This window comes from Pholcus phalangioides, unplaced genomic scaffold, assembly GCF_987345545.1.
Source record: "Pholcus phalangioides strain wild (caught in Gottingen) unplaced genomic scaffold, Ppha-v1.0 ptg000017l_1, whole genome shotgun sequence".
Lineage (NCBI taxonomy): Eukaryota > Metazoa > Arthropoda > Arachnida > Araneae > Pholcidae > Pholcus > Pholcus phalangioides.
Genome location: NW_028301610.1, coordinates 12,801,760 through 12,822,388, shown reverse-complemented (window position 1 = coordinate 12,822,388; position 20,629 = coordinate 12,801,760). Strand labels below are relative to the sequence as shown.

Sequence of the window (20,629 nt, the reverse complement as noted above, 5' to 3'; positions counted from 1 at the left end):
GAAACACTGCTGTGTAGCACATTTTTTGCATACTGAGATATATTGAAAAAATATTTTTGTGTATTATACGGAGCCATCGTAAATCTATTACGCATCAGCTTTTTGGCGACAATTGATAGTGGCCCATATTTTACCCCTAAAAAATATGGTCAACTTAATCCTCACAGACACCACAGTTAGTACCGCCATCTGTTGTAGGTTTTACTTAAAGTTTGATGATTCATTTCTTGTTGCTGTGAGTGACGTTCTTGGCCATTCCCAAATATCTCGCCCACTAACCCCGACGTAAGTTTGTTTGTATGACGGTGGCAGAGAATGGCGGTCACGCTACCTCTCAACTCGTCGATGTCTAACGTGACGAAAATGGATGAAAAGCCCGATGAAGGAGAACACAATCTATGGTTTGTAATATTCATTAGATTTAAAATAAATTTCATTATGCCAATATTTTAAACTGAAATCGTGACTAATTATGAGTGCTTTGTCAATGTTCTATGCACATAGTATAATTTTGTAATATTTATTATATATAATCCATCAAGTATTTATTCCAAAAATAAATTCTAATTTTATGACACTGTCCCATTTACAATATGTGGCACATTATATCGCACAGTCTTTAATTGGGCATGATTTACCTCAAGATCTATCAAGACATATTGGTGATATTCATAAAGTGTTATTAAATTCATTGTTCCCTTCCTGTGACTTTATTAGATTTTAGTCAACTTCTCGTGAAAATCTCCTTAGAAACTGTAAATTTATTCAGTTTCTTGACAGTTTTTGATGAGCTAAAATGAACGAAAAGTGTACCATCAGCTAAATGTTGCCTCTTTGTATCCCATTGAATGAGGTTGAAACTACTCTTCTCGCTTTTGATAATTAGATTGCCTTTGGTGATTAGATTATCAAAGAATTCAGTGAATGATAAGACTGAGAATTCAGTGAATGATAAGACTAAGAATTCAAATTAGAGGCTGAACTGATGAAACCATATGGTTTGCTAGCCACATTTGTGATCACATGTTTTGAGTATTATCTTCCAGTTCTATGACTAAGGTGCCAACTTCTAACAGTGTCTGTGTTTAAACCTATATTTGTCTAGCTCATTCAGTTATTCAAATGAATAAGTTAGGCTATTAGAGGAATGAGCTCAAAAATTCTCAATTAGTTTATTTGTAAGCGTAAATTGATTGTAGTGTCACCATATAGAAATTGAACAAAAATGTGCATTCATTGACCATTTCACGGTGGGACATTCACATAACTTGTAGCTGTTTTCCTAATTATGATATGACAGGCCTGTTACTGACCAAAATGAAAAGATAGACGCTAAACATAAACCATAACATATATACTAATATACCAGGGCTTTACCAATCCCAGGTTGCCATAGCAACTGAAAAATTTGTGTTGGCACATAAAATTTTGTCCATGTGCGATTACTTCCTCAGGAACACAAATGGTTGGCTCATAAAACATTCTACTGGCGCCTAGAATTTTTTTGAATGAATAAGTTTAGTAGGCTATAACCCCCCCCCCCCCCCCCAAACCTGTAATATGTGATCAGTCCTCTTAACAGTGATTGGGTGATAACTGGGCTTGACAAATCTGAGGTTGCCATGGCGATAAAAAAGTTGGTATTGGCGCTTAAAATTCTTTTTGTAGTTACTAAACTGGAGTCTGAAAACACCATAAAATGTTTGGACTTTATATCAGCATATCTGCCAACATTAAAGATGGTCACTGTCATGGGCGGAGATGGGGGGGGGCAAGCCCCCCCCCCCTCCCCAGCGTCAAAGGTGGAGTCGACTGATCTAATGTATAAATGTACATACGAATTGACATCATCTTGCCCCCCCAGCAATAATGACCGTGCCCCCCAGACTTCCAAGTCTATCTCCGCCTATGGTCACTATGCCCTGAAAAAGTCAAAAGAAGCATTATTTTGGACCTGCTTTTCTCAAGTAAAAATTTTTTTGTTCTGGTGGCTAATTTTTTTTTAAAAAAATGTTATGGCCTAATGATAGTGTTTTGTTTTTATTTTTCATCTTGGGAACATCTAACAAGACATGCCAACATGAAGAAAACATTGAGACAGAAGGGGAGGGGCGGTCCTAGGGTTGCTAACTTTTATTGATACACATGCACAATTTGCATCATAATGACCAGATTTACAAATCAAAAAATTAAAAAATTTTAATTCTCTTCAAAGAAAGTGACAAAATGAGCATTCTTACAGAATGACAAAATAGCTGAATTATATTAAGAATGGGGCATATTTTGAAGGGGCTATGTATTATTTGGTCTTTACATAAAAATTTTGAGAGCAGGACACACCACAGCAGCCGCTGTGGTGGTCGAGTGGTTATAGTGACGGACTCACGATGCGAAGATCCGGATTCGAACCTCACAGTGGTGGTTGGCTGAAGTTGGTTTTCTGGTTCCCAACTTCAAGGCGCAAATGCGAGCCACAGAGAGCAACAGTGCTACAACGATAAATCATTCAATCATAACACTTCACTCATAGTTAGAAAAACTGGTGGCAGATGGCAGCACTACACATAGCAAGCATTACAGAGAAACAAAAAAACTTCACATCAAGGTTTCACTACACGCACATTCCCGCATGTACCGATTCGTTGGGGGTTCCGCGGGGGGGGGGGTGTAGCAGTAGTAGGTAGGGCCTCCAAAAAATGGCTCGGGGATCCATGATGTCCTTAAGTACAGCCACCTCGTTAGGCAATTTGCCTGTTGTGACGTTGTATTTGTATTTATGACTTTGGTAGTGGCATGGCTTGGAAAAACATTGGCCACCCCTGTGCTAGACTAATTTGAAATATCCTCAAGCTATGGTATGAAGTTATTCAAAGTTGCCCATCCTCTCATTTTATTGCAGGCTAAAGATTCTAAGCCAGGTTCAAGAAAGTTCTCCAAATAAACTGCGTCCAAATAAAGCTCTCATTGTTTTAGGTAAGATTTTTATTATATATATAATTTTTTTTATAATCTGATCATTTTTATGTAATTTTAATTGAGTTAAACATTCCAAAAATTCACTGATTTATTTTTTACATGTTAAAATATTCAAGTATGAAGAAAAAAATCAAAGAACATAAAATAATCATAAAAAGGTTTCAAAAACTCATTGGAGTTAAACTCTTTTTTTTAGTTAAAGATGAGTTGGAAAATTATCATTTGTTTTCATCTGTTAATTATGTAAAAAAATATGAGTTTTTTTCCCTCATCCAAGTGGGGTTCGACCTGGAAGATCAGAAAAAATGTATAATATTTGGCATAAGTCAGGAAATATGAAAATATTTAATAAAGGTCAGGGAAAAATTCTGTGAATGAAAAAAACTCCAGATTATCAGCTAAACTTTCTATTTGTAATTTAGAGACACTGTAGTATTTGGTATTCCTATAATATTTAATGTTTACTTTAATCAATGAAAAGACATACTTTGCTTTTTAATTTTTTGATGAGTTCTATTTTGGAAAACTTAACAGCATAATCAGTTAAGTCTTTAAAACAAAGGGAATGAATCAACCCATTTACAATATAAATTTTGAAGAAGATGAAAATTATGTTGCAAAAAAGTTCTTAAATACAAATACTACAATAAATAAAAATGTGCAAACTTGAATTTTCTGCAGTGTGGCATGCATCAAGTTTTTTAAAAGCAACCTGACAAAAATATTTGTGGTTTCATTATACAGTAGACTCTCGATAATCCAGCCATGTGCAAGTCCCCCCGTCCAGTAATCCAGTGTTTTTTCTAGGTGGCTTTTCTTCGATTTCCCCCCCCCCCCCCCATAGAAGAGGAAAACGTCACTGCATACCTTTGCATAGTTTATATTATTTAAAGGGGGTGTTTCAATTAATAATTCCAGTAATCTGGTGCACCCTGGTCTGATATGTGCCGGATTCTCAAGCACTGTATTTCAAATTATATTTTTCTTGTTTATTATACATTATGATGGAGACAATAAATTTTGTGAAATTTATTTATTATTTTTAGGAGATAACGAATCTGGAAAAACATCTTTAATAGCCAAAATCCAAGGTAACGTTGACCCGAAGAAAGGTTCTGGACTTGAATATCATTCTATCATCGTTAGAGATGAATATCGAGATGGTAAGATGCCACTTATATTTTTGATAGCATCTGATATTTTCCAAGTTATACAGGGTGTTTCAAAACTAAATGTACAAGCTTTAAGGGGAGGTAGAAAACAGAAAACCAAAACAGAATCACATAGGAATGTATGACCGAAAACACCAACCTGATCAGCTGAAGGATAAACAAAGGTGCAGAAATGACAAGCAAATAATAATTGGTGGAAAACTTTTAATTTAGTGATACTTTACACGAGGACAGTATGTGTATACATTAAGTTTCACAACAAGTGCTCAAAATTTTTATCCATGGTTATGCACTTTTTTTTTTTTTTTGTGATTTTGTTTTTGTGTTTTCTACTTCCTCTAAAAGTTTGCATGTTGAGTTTTGAATCACCCTGTATAAATAGGGTGTCCTGTAAGTGCTAAAACAGACTTTATCTCATAAACCATCCATCATGGAGATATAGTTTCAATTTAAAAATGCTCAAAAGGCGTTATAAAATTACCCTGTACCAAATTTCAGAGTGAAAATACAGTGTGTAACAAAATAACAAATCTAAAATTTTATGCGGCCACCGCCCTTTAACTTTCAGTTAGAAAGTTTGTCCTATTTCGTCTCTCCTAAGGCTAACAAAAAAATTCCAAGTTTCTGAGTGAAATATTTGCTGAGATATTTAAATTCAAAAATTGGAGAAGGGTTTGTAAAAGATAGTGCAGTCAAACCTCGTTAATGAGTCACTCTTGGGAGAGCAAAAATATGACTTATAAGCGGAGTGACTCGTTAAACGGAGTAAGCCATAGCTGTGCCAATTCCTGCCTGAGGATAATTGGGACTTCCAAAAAGTGATCCGGTAAGCAGAGTGACGTGTTAACCGGGTGACACACTAATGAGGTTTGACTGTATAAATAAGGAAAAGAAGCATTATTCATTAGTTTTTGCTACTCTTTCATAACTTCTGATTTTTGGATCTAAATATCTTGGCAAATATAGTACTTAGAAACATGGAATTTTTTCTGTCATTTTCAGGAGATACAGAGCAACAACTTTCTAACTAAAAGTTGGATAACAAGGGGATAATATAAAAATTTAATTTTTTTATTTTGTGACACTGTATTTTCACTCTCAAAACCGGTACAGGGTAATTTTTGAATGCCTTTTGGGCATTTTTTAAACTGGAATAATACCTCTACGATGACAATTGATGAGATAAAGGCAGTATTGGCACTTACAGGACATCCTGTATATTCTTTGATATATATATATATATATTCAGACCTGCCAACTCTGCGGATTTAGGTGGGAGACTCCAGATTTTTAATTCTTCCCCCTGCTCTCTGAATTTGGGCAGAAAATTAGATTTTACGCGAGCTTTCACTTTGTCGTGACGTCAATGACTGCCGTCATCATTAGGGAAAACACCCATAGAGGACAGCTGTGGTCATTTCCATCGAGGAGCCGTAAAAAATCTTGTTGACCGCATTTAAGCAACTGGCAAAGACGTGACTTTGTTTACCTAGCACTTATGGGCAATCATGCATTAGGGCATGACCTTGGTTGCCGAAATTCCTGTATAATCGTTATTGTATTCCATTAACAGTTGTGCTGTAAACATGATTTTTCTCGTCAGCAGCTTTGTATTTTGAAGTTTTTTGAATTGTTTCCTCCAATTAAATATGTCTTGAGAAAGAAAATATAAAACTTTAAGCTATATAAAGCTTTTAAGAGTTCATATACCCAAGATTATCAATCACTGATAGCATACATGAAAGAAAACACTTACGTTTTATGAACAGTATATAAATGTGATTTCTCTATTCAGCATAGAAAGACTGACATGGAATTATATTCTGCTCAGGGGCAATGCGCAGAAACTGTCTTGGGGGGGGGGGGGGAGATAATGGAACTTTGTCTTAATTGATTTTAAAAAAATTTTGTTTCAAAAGTCTATGAGTGTTGGGGGTACCCCCCTTAGAAGAATGTCGGGATTTCTGGATTCCAAAAGTTGGCACATCTGTATATTTGACTTTTGTAATTTTTTTTTAATTTTATATATTGATGTATAACTGCTAATTTTTCAATGTAGGTGGTTATTTTAGGAAGTGTCCATACTTCAGATGTTGGCCATGACATACTATGAATATTAGGGTAGATTGATTTATATACATAAATATTTTAGAGGGTTCCCAGATATTTATATTTTAAACGTTCTGTTCCCATATTCATATATCTATTGGTCCAGTCATTTTTTAAGGTTTGACCAGTGTGTCATGCCCTCATGGTCTTGAGTGGTCCGAAGCCTACAGAAATTCCTCTATTGATACTGAAATAGATAAGTGTGTCGTGGCGCATGTTTTTTACCATTAAGTTATATATTAATTCGTTTGCGACAACACATTACAGGATCTGTACTACATAAAAGCAAACCCAAATGATTTTTATTTTCATTTCAGATCATACTCGACTCGGGGTATGGGTTCTTGATGGTGATCCATGGTATAAAAATCTGTTGAAGTTTGTGCTGAACGAAGAAACTTTTGCTCATACAACTGTTGTATTGACAGCTGCTATGACTCAGCCCTGGACATTATTGGATTCATTACAAAACTGGGCTTCTATCCTTGAAGAACATATCGAAAGACTTAGGTTGCCTTCTGATGTGATGTCTGAATATAAGAAGACAGGTATGGTTTTTTTTCCCAGATGATGCCTGGCATCATTAACTGTTCGACAGAGAAATTAGAAAAATGTATACATTCTCACATGGATGCGAGTTCTTTTGTTTTTGAGCCTAATCCTGAAGAAAGTTTTTTCTAGAAACATTCTCACACTGGGTAACAAACGTGTGGCTAATGTCGCTTTTTACTCTTATGTTGTCAGTGATAATATATATGTGCCTACATTAAAGCAAAACAATCAAATTATGAAAACTACTTTGGTATTGTAATTGTAGAAGTATTTAAATGGAAATTATATAAACAGAGGTATTTTTTCATTAAAAACAATTGATATGTATAGGAACAGTTCGTTAAATCATTAACAAACCCTTCAAACAAAGCTCCAACATTTGATTATATTTTTAATAAATGCAACAAATTTATTTTAATACAAAATATTTTCTGGAATTATTTATTCTTATTTTTTTCTGAACGTACTTAAATATATTGCAGTTCTGAGGAGGTTCAGAGATTACATGGAGCCTGGTGATGAAATTGATGGAGTCACATCTCCCTTAAGACAGTCTGTGATCATAGAAAGAGGAGAAGGGATTCCTCTGGATGAAAGTGCACTTGGTGTCAATATGGGCTTAGATATAATTGTTGTTATCACTAAGGTAATAATCACCAAGTCAATGTTTATGTTTTGAACTGTTTACTGAAACAATTGTTTAACTAAGAATGTTTTGTTATCCTACTTATGGATGATTCCAAGTCAGAATCTCTGAGCAAATAATTATAAAAGTTGTTTACATCAGTGGGTCCAAACTTTTCATGTCATTGAGCATTTTCCAGGAGAAAAGTTTTGAGTGCTCTGTGGAGCTTAGTTTGGGAACTACTTATTACATCTACTTATACATCTTTATTCCATCTGTTTAACTAGCTCAAAAAAATGTCCAAAGAACTATTGTTATTCAAATGAAATAGCTGCTGAGTAAACTTATGTGCAGGGCTCCCACTTGACCTACTTTTTGGTAAAATGCCTTAATTTTGCCCTACTTTTTAGTTTTTGTTCCATTTTTCCTATTTTTTTTTTTTTTATCAAATCCTATTGATAAAATTCATGTAATTGATTTTTATTGAGGGAATCATCAATTTATTGCCAAATAATACCAATGTTTTAGATTGCAATTAATGATTATACCAAAGCAGAAATTGTATCATTTTTAAGGTTATTTGGGGGTGTATGTGAACTATTTAGTTTATTAATTTTTCATTTGCTTAGTATGAGGGTTCAACATGTGGAATAGTCATTAAAAACTTCTGGATGGATGGGAAAAAAATTGTATGTACTACATCGTGGTCTTGGACAGTAACATTGGCGCAAATGCGAGTCTATCTCCATGTTATAAAGTCTTGCCACAGAGTGCAGCAGGTCTACAATGGTACAATTATTCAAACATTACACATAAACAAACTTCATGGAAGGTTCACTACACGTACATGCACATTCCAACATATATCTATTCATTACAAGTTCTGCAGAGTAATATGGACAAGGTGCAGGTGTGGTGTAGTGGTAACTAATATTCATCATTCAAAACTATGGTGCACATTTCCTGTATAGTACAGGTGAAACAACAGTTTTCATAACAAAGCAGTTGGATACATAGGCCTATTCTAGGTTTGGTAATTCTGATGCTACCAAATAGCATTCAATTGTCTTCTGCATTTTTAGGGCATGCAGAGGCATAAACACTTATAATGCTCAACAAAGAGCTAGAAATGAATGTGCTTCATTTGTCAAAAATAATTACACTGGCATTGAACAGTAAAATGTAAACAAATCCCCTTAAAAAAGGATGGACAATACAGTGAAACCATCTGGTTTACTAGAAATAATTTTATTTACATTGGACTTTGTAATTTACACTTTTTTCACTGTGCTTTTGAAAGTGGTCTTAGAAGAGCGTCATATTTAAAAAAAAATTACATGTTATCATATTTTGTTGTGCATTGTTGAAGAGTTGACAGACTGGACTATGCAAGACTCCAAAAAAGAATGTAATTTATTTTATGAGGAGAGACAGAAAAGAATTATCTGTAGTTGCTAGTATCCTATTTTGGCCAAAAATTGTTTTTGTAACCAAGTCGTTTCTGTCATTTTGCTTCAGCTTTAATTATTATTATTATTATTTTTATTATTTTGTCTGCGGGGTACCCTCCCCATCCTAGTTTTTAGTCCTACTTTTTCTAATTTTTTTAGTGGGAGCCCTGGTTATGTATCAGTATTTGTAAAAAAAAATGTGTATAAAGAAAATATAGCAAGTGTGCACATGTGTAAATTTTGCAAGTGATTGTGAATCACTCATACTACATGTAGATCATTTAAATTATATAAAGTGGATAAATAATAAACTATTATAATTCTATAATTTCATGTTCCAGACGGACTATATGTCAGTGTTAGAGAAGGACTTTGATTATAAAGAAGAGCATTTTGACTTTATACAACAAGCAGTCAGAAAGTTCTGTTTGAAGTGTATCCTTGTTTGCAAATGATTTTTGTGAGTGTTTGAATGAATAAGGTTGCATAATAGATTGAACAATGTGCTTTGTTTGAAAATTATTAAAAAAAAATAACTTTTCCCTATGTTTATAAAATTTATGCAAAATCTATAGAGCAGATTCATTTAACGAAGATGCATTTGTCTTTTCCATGGCAACCTTCTGCCCAGTTTTTGATGACTTGATACCTTGACCTTTAAAATTCCCCAATATATAAAAATTGTATGATAAAAAAACACTAAGTTTTTTTATCATACAATTTTTATATATTGGGGAAATCGTGAAATTTTGACATTGTTCATAAGAAAATTTGCTATCTAATTTCATTGCATTTATTCTGTTAAAATTGTTGCAGACGAAAATATGTGTGTATTATTGCATAATGCTTGATCTTGAACTTTTTATTAATCTTAACATCACTAGATGGTGCTTCTTTGTTTTATGTTTCTGTTAAAGAAGACAAAAACTGTGATCTCCTTTCAAAGTATCTAGTCCACAGGATTTATTCATTTCCTTTCAAGACTCCAGCTTTAGTGGTTGAAAAAGATGGAATTTTCATGTATGCTTTTTCTTAGAATTCTTTTTTTTATTCTGTATTTATTAACCCATTAACGCTGGTTGGTAAGAAAATTTGCCATTCTAAATTTTAAGTTTTTTCTTTGCCAATAAATGGTGGAAGTGGTCCACTCATTTTTTGTTTTTAAAAAAATCAGTGGTCGTTACTGGGTTAAACTCATTAAATATGATGACAAACATGAAAATCAAGTCACAGCTTAAACTTACCCGTATATAATGATTATCTCATTTCGACATTCTCAAAATATTTGTATTTGTACAAAAATTTATTGGAATAGAACAATAGTGTTCTATTTTTGAATAAAATTAGTTTAATTTAAAAGACATTGGAGCAAACAGGGCACAGCCTCGAGCCCCAGGCAGATTTTGCAGGTAACCTTTATGTGTAAAAAGATTAATATCCATAGCTTGCATGTTAATCTGCAATTAATGGTATGGCCCACAATACAGTCAATAATTGTGTCAATACAGTCGATTATTCAAACACTCTTTTTGTGCATCAAATTAGTTTTTAGTGATGGGACAAATATATATAGTGATATGGCAGAATAGCTGAATAAATTGAATTTTTTTCATTGTCGTGACACTGACAAACAGATACAATGCTGTATTGTATTTTTTTATCACAGAATATTTTTTTTGTAACACTTGTCACAATTTTACATCTAATTAAGAGAATGTTTCAACTATTTAATCCCAATCAGTAATGCTCATGAAATTTATGACTTCTCTTTTTTTCCCTCTAGATACTTTTTGCTCCTTTCAGTAGCCCAATACCTATATAGAGGTACATCCTTCAGTTAGTGAACTTGTGTAATATATTCATGCTCACTTCCACTCATGTTTTCCTTATCCTAGAAATTAATCTTGACATAACTTCTTTCACAGAAAGGGATATACACCCCAAAATAAACTATAATCAGTAAATTTTTAATTTATGGGAAAAATTCTGATTAACAATTTTTGTTTAATTAGTTTGATGTACTTAAATTCACACAGATATTCAGCCAAATACCTAAGTGTTGTTTGGCCAAACCAAATATTTGGCAGAAGAGCTGAATAGTAGCCAAGTATTTGCGCCATCTCAATAGTTTTTTCTTGTATGTTCCATGCTCAATAGTCTGATATTTGCTTGGAAGTTAGTGCGTTTTTGTCATAAATAATTTTTGCTTATAGCTTGAATGACTTGCAAAATGTAACATCCATAGGTTGAGGCGTAACTATTTCATTGGGATTATTACTTTTAACTAGAGATAATTTTCCTCATGATATCTTATTAGTGATCTAATTGCAGTGATATAAAATTGAATTTACAGTTTAAAAGACTTTTTTGTAACTATTTTTTCAAATAACTTATTTTAATTGTATTCAGACCCTCTGGATGGGACAATGAAAAGAAAATAAGTATTCTGTATGAAAATCTTGCGACAGTCAGCCCTGATGATTTTTATAATGAAGTTATAGTAAAGCCAATAATGAGAAAGGTATGTTTTTCAGAAATTATTTTAACAATATTTATTGTGTGAATATCTAGGAAATTAATTTTAATTTAAATTTAATTTTTTAGCCTTTGCAGAGAGAAGCTGAACTTGTTTCAGAAGAAGATCAGTCATTTCTGTCAAAGCAACAGAGCATACTCAGCCAACAGCCATCACCTTCAGTTGGTCGTCCCATAGCTGCTGTAAGCATATACAAATTCTCATGGCCATAGTTATTAATGAATTAAAACTATAAAATAAGTATAATAGATCAGATGTTGATATGTAATGTATGTGACTCCTGGTTACATTCATTAAAGATTAGCATTGCAGCCAGTTTTCCTCGGAATGGACAATAGGCTCCATAGACATAATATAAAAATCACCTCTATTCCATGGCCAACATGACCGCGGCCACTTCCTTGTAGATAAGAGTTTCAAAAAACAAGTTTTGTGTTTTTTTTCTTCCTAATGCATTCAGAGCTGGTAGTTCTTTTTTGTATATTCTTATCTTTATACATCAGCATAAATACTTTTTCGGATCAATCAGATTTTCTGTTCATCTATGACACGATCATATATTGGAAACATTTGTAAATAGGATGAGAAAGGCTAATGCTATATGGTTGCTGTTACTTGGTGAGACAGTTTAAAAATTTGCTCCCAGAGTGACAGTAAACTAGACAAATATAGTCTATGATCTTTACCGAATAGGTAAAGGATGTGGAAGTTTCGGCTTTGAGAATACTTTCTTCAGAGATTCAGTAGAACAACAGAGTGAGGGAGTAAAAGAAATGTGATGAAAGAACATGTACATTACTTGCTATAAAAAAAAGAACAGATCCCGGATAATACAGATTAAGGAATTGATCGGATGATCTGGTATTTCAGTTCTGCTTAAGATACAGTGACACCTTGATGTACATAACGATACCAAACCAAGAAAAACTATCTTTGTAGAGGAAGGATCTTTAAATCGACAGTCAAAATTATCATAAGTCATTAAATTTATGCTACCGTTTTCAACTTTTCTAAATTTACATTTTCAGTGTCACCAAAAAATGTGCTTTTGCGTATTTATTTGCTGCAAAATATTTTAATTGATTAGCTTATAAAAGAAATTCAGTTGGAATTGTATTGCTCCTGTAAAAGGGTTTATCGCACAAAAAGTAGCACTTCTGAACACTTTCTGTGATTAGGTGATGTCCAACATCGATATTATTAGATGTCCTCGGAAGAACTGAAACAGCTAAAATATACTGAAGGATATTTTGAGCAAAACATAAATAAACATAAAAGTTGTAGTGGTTTCAAAATCCTCCTGAAAATATTATTATAGAGGGGAGTAAAGGATATCTTTGTATCGAGAGAAGTTTAACACTACAGACTATAGGCTGTTCCACACAATATCTGGAAAAAATATTGTAGAAGGATTTATTGTTATATCGAATATTGTTGTAGCGAGGTTTCACTGTATATGTATCTGTTTTGTGGGCATTGTAAATAAATTGAGCATAAGATTTTTTTGTGACATTGAAAACCGTTATTTTGATACTCCCCTGAATTTCCTGTCATACAACCCCTATCTAGTGGTCACCTCCGCTTGCTGAATGCCAAGTGGCTGGCTTAGAGGAGTTTCACTGTATTTTTTCATTAGTACAAAATTTTCTTCCGTTCTGAATTTTCATTTATTTTTGTGTTAATTTACATTCTAATTGTGTTTATATATATTTTTTGAATGGATATTGAAAAGCATTTCTGTATATTCTATAATCATATATGAATTTTTGTATGCCCGTTGCCCTTTCCCAAAACTGTTGTGTTCCTAGCCCAGCAATTAGTTTCACAGTAGGCCCCACAACGGGTAAGGGCGGCTCTGAGATTAAGTGTTAAATTTGTAAAAGTTCAGTGCATATAAATCAGTTGCCTCATAATGCAAATACAGGGTAGTAAGGAAAGAGTCTCTTGGCCTCGTTTTACTGGCAAACCATTGATCCTAGATATCCAATTAGCGTATAGATCTCAGATACATCACATTCATATTGCAAGGGGTTGCATAGTTATTAAAATAAAAAAACTTAATTTTTCATAGACAGTCCTCAAAAACCCAATACAAAGTTGTTGCGCTGTCTCTATTCAGGCCAACAAAACATCCTCTTTTTAGATGTAATATTCGTTGTGATATTTGAAAATCTGAAGTTGTGTGAAAGAACAGCATAAGAAGCTTGTTTGTTAGTTGATGCTGTTTCCCCCAACTTTTCTCCAATTTTGAAATTCAAATATCGCAATGAATATTGCACTTACAAATGGGATTTTTTTTGGCCTCGAGTTTTTTCAACAACTTTCTGAATCGAGTATTTTCATATAAAAAATTAGTTATTTTAATAACTATGCAACCCTTTGTGCGATGTGTATGATGTATCTGAGATCTACACATCATTTGGATAGTTTTTCTAATTAAAAGTATGTATCTAGAATCAATGGTTCACTAGTAAAATGTGGCCAAGAGACTTTGCTTAGCACCCTCTATATAACCTTATCATACAATCAAATATCATTTAATGGCATATATGTTGACGTCTGAAGCATATTTATAAGGAAGCTAGTCCAGGGCAGCAAATTTTGGGAATAGGTAGTCCAGAAAATTGGACTAGAACAGAAGGGCAGCAAAATTTATATGGCCTGCAGGTCCCAAAGCCATTAATCTGCCACTGGTTTCTATAATTGTATCAAAGAAATGAAAAAGATTTTAATACAATTTAAATGTTTTTTTCTGAATCCAAATTATATTATTGATACTTGTTATTTTTCAAATACGTGAGCCAAAAATTAGTTTTGAAAAAAATTATTTTTAATAAATTTTTCTACAGGATTCACCTATAAGATCTCCAGCTGGTGTTCAAAAAACTGCAGATAGACGGCTTTCTGGCTCCCCTGGTGTACAAGCATCACCAAAAAAAGTAATTGGTTCCTTTTAAAAAATTATGTTTTGGGTTTTATTAATTCTCTGTTTATGACTTTATTATTTTTGTATTGTATATTCATTGTGTTTGCTATGATTACTTTATAGTAAGCACTCTATTTTTATGTAGGTGGATGGAAAACCAGGAGTTGCTGGAGGTGAAGGTGTCTTGCAAAACTTCTTTAACAGCTTATTGAATCGTAGACCTGGACCACCGATGGGAACACCTGTTAGTGCTTTACGTACCCCAGGTAAAAATCTTTAACTCACAGCATTCTTTAATAAAATGATGGTGTTTTCTCTTGGATTTAGGCATTAAAATATTTGAAACATTTCAGTTATATCTACGTACCTGAAAATACATTCATACCCAGCTAGGATTTAAAATGGGACTGATTCAACTAAACTTTCTTGCTAACTAAAAGAGTGCTAAATGACATATTATTTACTTATCAAAATTTATCAATAAAATTTTTAAAAAGATATGGTCGTATGACAGGTGTCAATGACCAAGAATATATTCTGAGTAAGGGAAAGTTGAGCAGAGAAAAAAAATGAAATTCCCAGTAAAAAGGAAAATTATCTTGTGTTATGCACCTGGGAAACATTTGATCGTAATTGTAGAGAAGAAAACCCAAAGAATAATTAGTACGCCTGAGATCATTTTAATTTGAGTTACTTTTTTACTTATTATTTCTTAGTTTTTATTATTATTTTTATTGTCATCATGCTGTTTTTAGAATTTTTATATTGAAAATGATGTAAGCTGTGTATATATATAGTATTTTCAAACAAGCCTTTTTTTTCCCCTCATTGTTTTATTTGTAATTCAAGTTCATTTTTGCATGCTCTTTTGCATGAAGACTACTGATACTTCATCAAGTTAACATGCAAAAAAAAAATTTTTTTTTTTTTAACTTTATTAACACGATGAAATAGCACAAAATAATAAAACAAATTCACCAAGAGATCCCGTGGATCTGTACTGATGAACACGATATTAAGTAAGATTATTAACCACTTTATGATCAAGGGCATTATATTGCATCCAAATGCCAGTGGAATAAATGCAAACAAGTTCTATTTTCTTTCCTCTCTCCCCTCATTATAGCAAAGCTTTCTTTTAACCCTATGAAACAAAGTTAGTTTCTTTTTATCTCTATTTCTATACTCCTATTAGTGTTTTTTTTCACATATGATGTATCCTTTTACTATATACATGTAGGAGTGAAAGAGAACAGGAGGTTGAGGATGAAAAGAGAAACCTACTTTGTTCCTACTCTCTTATCTGCTTGTCTATTATACTGTTTTTCTTTAATTTTTTTCCCTTCTACTAACGTGCGGTTAGGTTAGGACAAGGTTACAACATATTTATCGTTGATTCGTCAAATAGATATCTCAATTTCTTGCCAATGGCTTGTAAGCAAAGGAATCAAGGAAAGCATTTATATATTTTTTTTTTCTGCCTAAAAAAAAGTATATGCCACACAGATTAAAGAAACAATTTCCATGAACTTTTTCCTTTTAATATATTTCCAGATAGGACCTCAGTGAGGCACGATGCTGCTGTAGAACTAGATCGTATGACAAGGTCTAAAAAGCCTTCTGTTCTGGGTCAAAGTCCAGAATCATCATTAGGAAACTCGGACGATAGTGGTTCCTCGCAAACATAATAATTTCATCAACTTGTTAACTAAAAACTGAAACACTGGCTTTGTGTGAAAAACAATTGAGATGTTTGTCGATGTTTCTTTTTTATATATATAAAATACAAAATGTGAGCTGTGTATTAGTTTCTCTTCTGTTTTCAAACAATTTATAATTTAAAAGCGTTATCTAAAGGTGGGCATTTTTTAAAGATTTCATTTTCTTTAGAACAGTTGTCACAACATGTTTAATTTATAAATCATGTTTCAGCATAATTGTATCTCATTTCATTTATGTGTATATTTTACCGCCGTAGTAACAAAATAAGGTTATATAAACATGCTTTTTGTTGTGCAATAGTGTTAATATCTTAATTTATCATTTGCCATAAAAATTCTATTTAACTCTTAGATGACGGAAGAGGGCCCTGATAGGGAGTATGGGTATGTTTTGGAGGCTTTTGTGAATGGCAGGGAAGGAGATGAAAGTTCTCTCACCAGAGGCGGGAATGGGAAAAATGGGTCCTGTGGGAGGGTTAGCGGAAAAATTAGTCAAAACTTAGACAAGTCAACTTTGAGCAGAAGTATCTGAGCGTTGAAGAGTTAATAAAATTTAGAGACGGAAAATATCTACATTGACAGTTACTTTACTCACTCAGTGTTCTATATAATTCCATGGGAAAATATGAATTACATAGAACTGGCTGTTCATGAACTAAAAATTTAAATGAATCCTGTGGTTCAATAAGCTGTATTTACAGGCATAAAATTTGAGGACCAATGAGATCGGAAAGTTTGAAGCAGATTCTTTACAGCTACAAAACCATTAATGCACAAATTGTTAGTCATATCATCTAAGCAAAATGTTGATATGCTAATCAGCTTTATTCAAAACAGATATCTGTTTATTCTTGATTTAAATCAAAACTGGAAATATAAATGGCCTATATGTTAACAAAAAAAGTTTGGACTAAAAAGCCCCCCTCTTATGTGCTATCACCGATGTTCCTCTAAGCTACACACTGTTATAAATGTTTCTGTGTGTACAAGAAGTTCTGCTGTGCAGAAGAAATTCACAGTATTGTACGTAGTAGTATGATATTTTGTTATTCTGTGCAGATCTAAGTCTGCTCAGGTAAAAATGTTGAAGGCCACGTTGATTGTCACCCTCTGTAGCAAAAAAAAGGTACTAAGAAATGACTGTTCTCTCCAAACTTATGGAACCTTTGTCATGATTGAAAATACCAGAAAGGGATATGTAAAAATGGATTATATTCTAAAAATAACAGATACCTGATAGTGCTGTCTAATTCAGCAGTATATCAAGCCATGGTGTAATCGGGGGTTATATTTTATAAGATGACTGAAGCAGTTTTTTCATATTTATATATAATCTAATAAAATTGTGTGTCTGTTGGAGATAGAAGATCTAAAGTCTCTCTCGGATATTTTCTTAATTATACTCTCACATTGAGACTCCCAGTTCTAATCAGAAATTTTTTTCAAATGCATGGGTACTTCCACTTATTATTGATACAACCAAGCATATAGTTGCTGCAAAAATTCATCACATTGAAAGGTGTACGATGATACAGACACTAATTCCCAAGGGACTAAAGGTTTTAATTTTTTTTTCAATAGTTCACGCATTTGGTTTGGAAATGTTTTCTCAATTTTCACACTGTCAATATGTTTTACATGTAATGTCTTTTCCCCCTCCCCCTTTGCAAGATTCCAATAATTTTTTGCTTTTGTTAAATGTATTTCATTGGTAATTTTTTTAAATAATGGCATAGATTGCTAAACTTCTTTTAAGAATGGCCTATATTTTTCATAAATTTTTTCACATTCCACTAATTAAATAAGAAGCTTAATCCTCAGAAGTGTAAAGTTCTCTTCCTTCCCCACACACACAGATAGATGTGCCTTAAATTTATATGCATTGTACCTAATGCTAGTATAATTTTGCTAAATATATTTGACATAACTCATCTTGTAGTTTTTATTTAGATTTGAACATTGAAAGGTAAATACAATGTTTTTTTTAATACTGAGTGTGTGTGTTTGTATTTCAGATATTCTTGAAATTTGTGCTTTTGTTTTCTCTTATTTTAGAGTATAATCATTTCAAAGGGAATGATTCACAAAGGTTGTAAATTATTGTTTCAGTTGCCATATGTAACTTTGAAAAATGGCTTTATCTCTCTAACCCTCTTTGTATTTCTGTAAATAGGTTCCTTTGTAATATAATGTATGTGTGACGCATTTTCAAACTACTGATACAAGCTCTTACACATTATGTACTTAGCTTCAGAAATGTGAAGAGGCATTGAAATCCTGTTATAAAGTTGATGCAATAAAAGCTTTTTTTCTACCTGTTTGCTTTCAAGTGTATACCTTGAGTGTTTTGATGTCTGTTCCCTCTTTCAATGAAATATTTTTGTTCTCAAGAAGTAACCAATTTTTTGTAATTGTCAGCAGTGAGACAAAAGAAAGTGCAAAAAGGTAGAGCTGCTTGAAATAGAAGGCTGACTCTTGTCATCTTTTCAGCTAAAATGTGATGTCGGTATTTGTATATCGCTATAGCCAATCATTTCCCCCCCCCCCCACCTTTTTTGTTTTTAATGAATTTCTGAGACAACGGTTACAACCAGGACCGCAACTAGATATTCGGTCACCCGGTGCAAGTGCGCATTTTGGCGCCCCCCTCTTAATGCTGAAAGCGAAGTTTGATAATAAAATTTGCGCCCCTCTGGGGTCCGGGGCACGAGACCCGCCTGCTCCCCCTAGTTGCGGCCCTGGTTACAACCCCTGTTCTACGGCTTCAAAGGCAACCACTTGAATCTTAGCATGTCGGATATTACCTTATTTTTGGTGAACCACAATCTTTGAGTATCTATTCTTTCTGACACATTTTCGAGTTGTAATCTGTTATTTCTTTTACTTCTACGGTGGATCGAACTGAAGTGTCGTTATACTTATATTCTAGGGATTATAGATCGAACCACAAAAGAGTGACTCTATGTTGTGTAGCATAAAGCGAAATAAAACTATTTTTGCGCAAATTTTCAAACTCGGTGTACTGGACTGAATAATTCGCAAAGAAAACCATGTTTTTTTTTTAAAATGTAGTCACGCACTCCCAAGAGATCCGTAAAATCTGTCTAGGGGATTTGTTAATATTAGTAGACATCCATGTTCGAACCCAGACCTGCACAATCAAAAGGTAGCTCCCTGGACTGCCAGGCGTCTTAAAAACAATATGGGGCCCTACCTAGCGAATTCTCGAAAAATTTAACTACTAATTTTCCTGAGGTCCCTCGGGCTATACGTTAAGACGGCACTAGGTCTCGCCCGTACACAACACGAGACCTCGTGACAATTAGATTTCCTTACATTTTGTGATAGTTAATATACAAATTGGTAGGACAGTGTTTTTGGCTGATGGTGGGAGGGAGGAGCTTTCAGAAAAATCCGTTTGTCAAAGGGCCCTATGATGCTGTTAAAAAACTCAAGCAACTTTATAGAAATTGCACGAAATCTCATTCCAAAAACTCAGCATTAATGTGATACCTAATTTGCAATATTACTAAGCTTTTTGCATTTATGCCATCCTTTTGATGAAGGTCTTCAACTATACAGTCAATCGAAAATTCTAGGTTTTTCTGCCGGATCTTGGGAAAAAAATAAACATTTTGATAACTTTTTGTGGTGCCCCTTTTCTCCTGATGCTCTAAGCACGTGCTTATTTTGCTTAATGGTTAATCCGGCCCTGCCTCCAGTGCTATAAGTGTTGATGGTTCGGGCACCTTGTTCGTGTCTTCCACAGAGTAGAAGTGTAAAAAAGTGTGGGCAAGAGGGTCCAGTGACCCACAGAATTCATTCAGAAATAAAAATCTCCTATATAGATTTCCGATTTTTTTTCTCGCAAATATCGAACACAGAAAAAAAGAAATTGAAAGGAAAAATTGCTTGTTTCCTCCCTATTCGTCTTGAATCTTGCTGGAGCCTCCGTTATGCTAACAATTGACAGAGCTCTTTTAGGCGCCGATAAAGAAAACATTACTGTAGAGCTACCCCCCCCCCACCCCCAAAATGTTTGCTTGTGTCAAGGATTCCCTGTTTTGCCTAAGGGATGGAGGGTATCCAGATACATATGTTTTGGTGTGGCATCAGAACCGGGAGGGGGCTGTTGCTGCTGCTACTTGAGCACCCACAGTGTTTTGCAGTAGACAAACCTCTTGCTGATTATTTTCGTAAAAACCTAACAAAAAATAAAAAAGAACTTTTTTCCTCACCTCATACGTCTTGTTCTGTCTGGCTCTACGTATCCAGTGGTTATTTGTACGGCTTCAGGCAGCACCTCCTAGAGATAGAAGGCCTCTGCAGTCTGGTTGTGACGTCAGTAAGTAATCCATTTTCCCTCAGAATATTGAGGAGAAAAAAATTCCCTGCTCATGCCAGTATCATCGTTGTGAGGAAAGGAAATGATTGGGCTAAGAATTGGCGATTTCTATGCCCCACATCCAATCACTATGCGGTATTTGAGAGCCAATCATGAAGATTCAACGCCAAAATAAGAAGAAACGAAATAATATGCTGTGTTTCAAAATGTGGCAAA

General features: G+C 33.8%; 1 protein-coding gene across 1 annotated transcript; it reads left to right on the top strand.

The window, feature by feature from the left end:
• Positions 1-254: 254 nt before the first annotated feature.
• Positions 255-18,382, top strand: LOC149072405 (cytoplasmic dynein 1 light intermediate chain 2-like). The gene is made up of 12 exons (XM_089246165.1): positions 255-401; positions 2,900-2,973; positions 4,023-4,139; positions 6,575-6,805; positions 7,292-7,455; positions 9,227-9,320; positions 9,770-9,905; positions 11,295-11,406; positions 11,490-11,603; positions 14,271-14,360; positions 14,493-14,613; positions 15,902-18,382. The coding sequence occupies exons 1-12, from the start codon at positions 316-318 to the stop codon at positions 16,033-16,035; spliced, it is 1,473 nt and encodes a 490-aa protein (XP_089102291.1). The 5' UTR covers positions 255-315; the 3' UTR covers positions 16,036-18,382.
• Positions 18,383-20,629: the final 2,247 nt, after the last annotated feature.

What these genes read in the sequence shown, in the direction of transcription:
- LOC149072405 (XM_089246165.1), top strand. Translation starts at nt 316, where the DNA reads ATGGCGGTCACGCTACCTCTCAACTCGTCGATGTCTAACGTGACGAAA. An exon ending in TAGAGATGAATATCGAGATG is followed by an intron (nt 4,140 to 6,574) that starts GTAAGATGCCAC and finishes TTTTCATTTCAG; the next exon opens with ATCATACTCGACTCGGGGTA. An exon ending in GTCTGAATATAAGAAGACAG is followed by an intron (nt 6,806 to 7,291) that starts GTATGGTTTTTT and finishes AATATATTGCAG; the next exon opens with TTCTGAGGAGGTTCAGAGAT.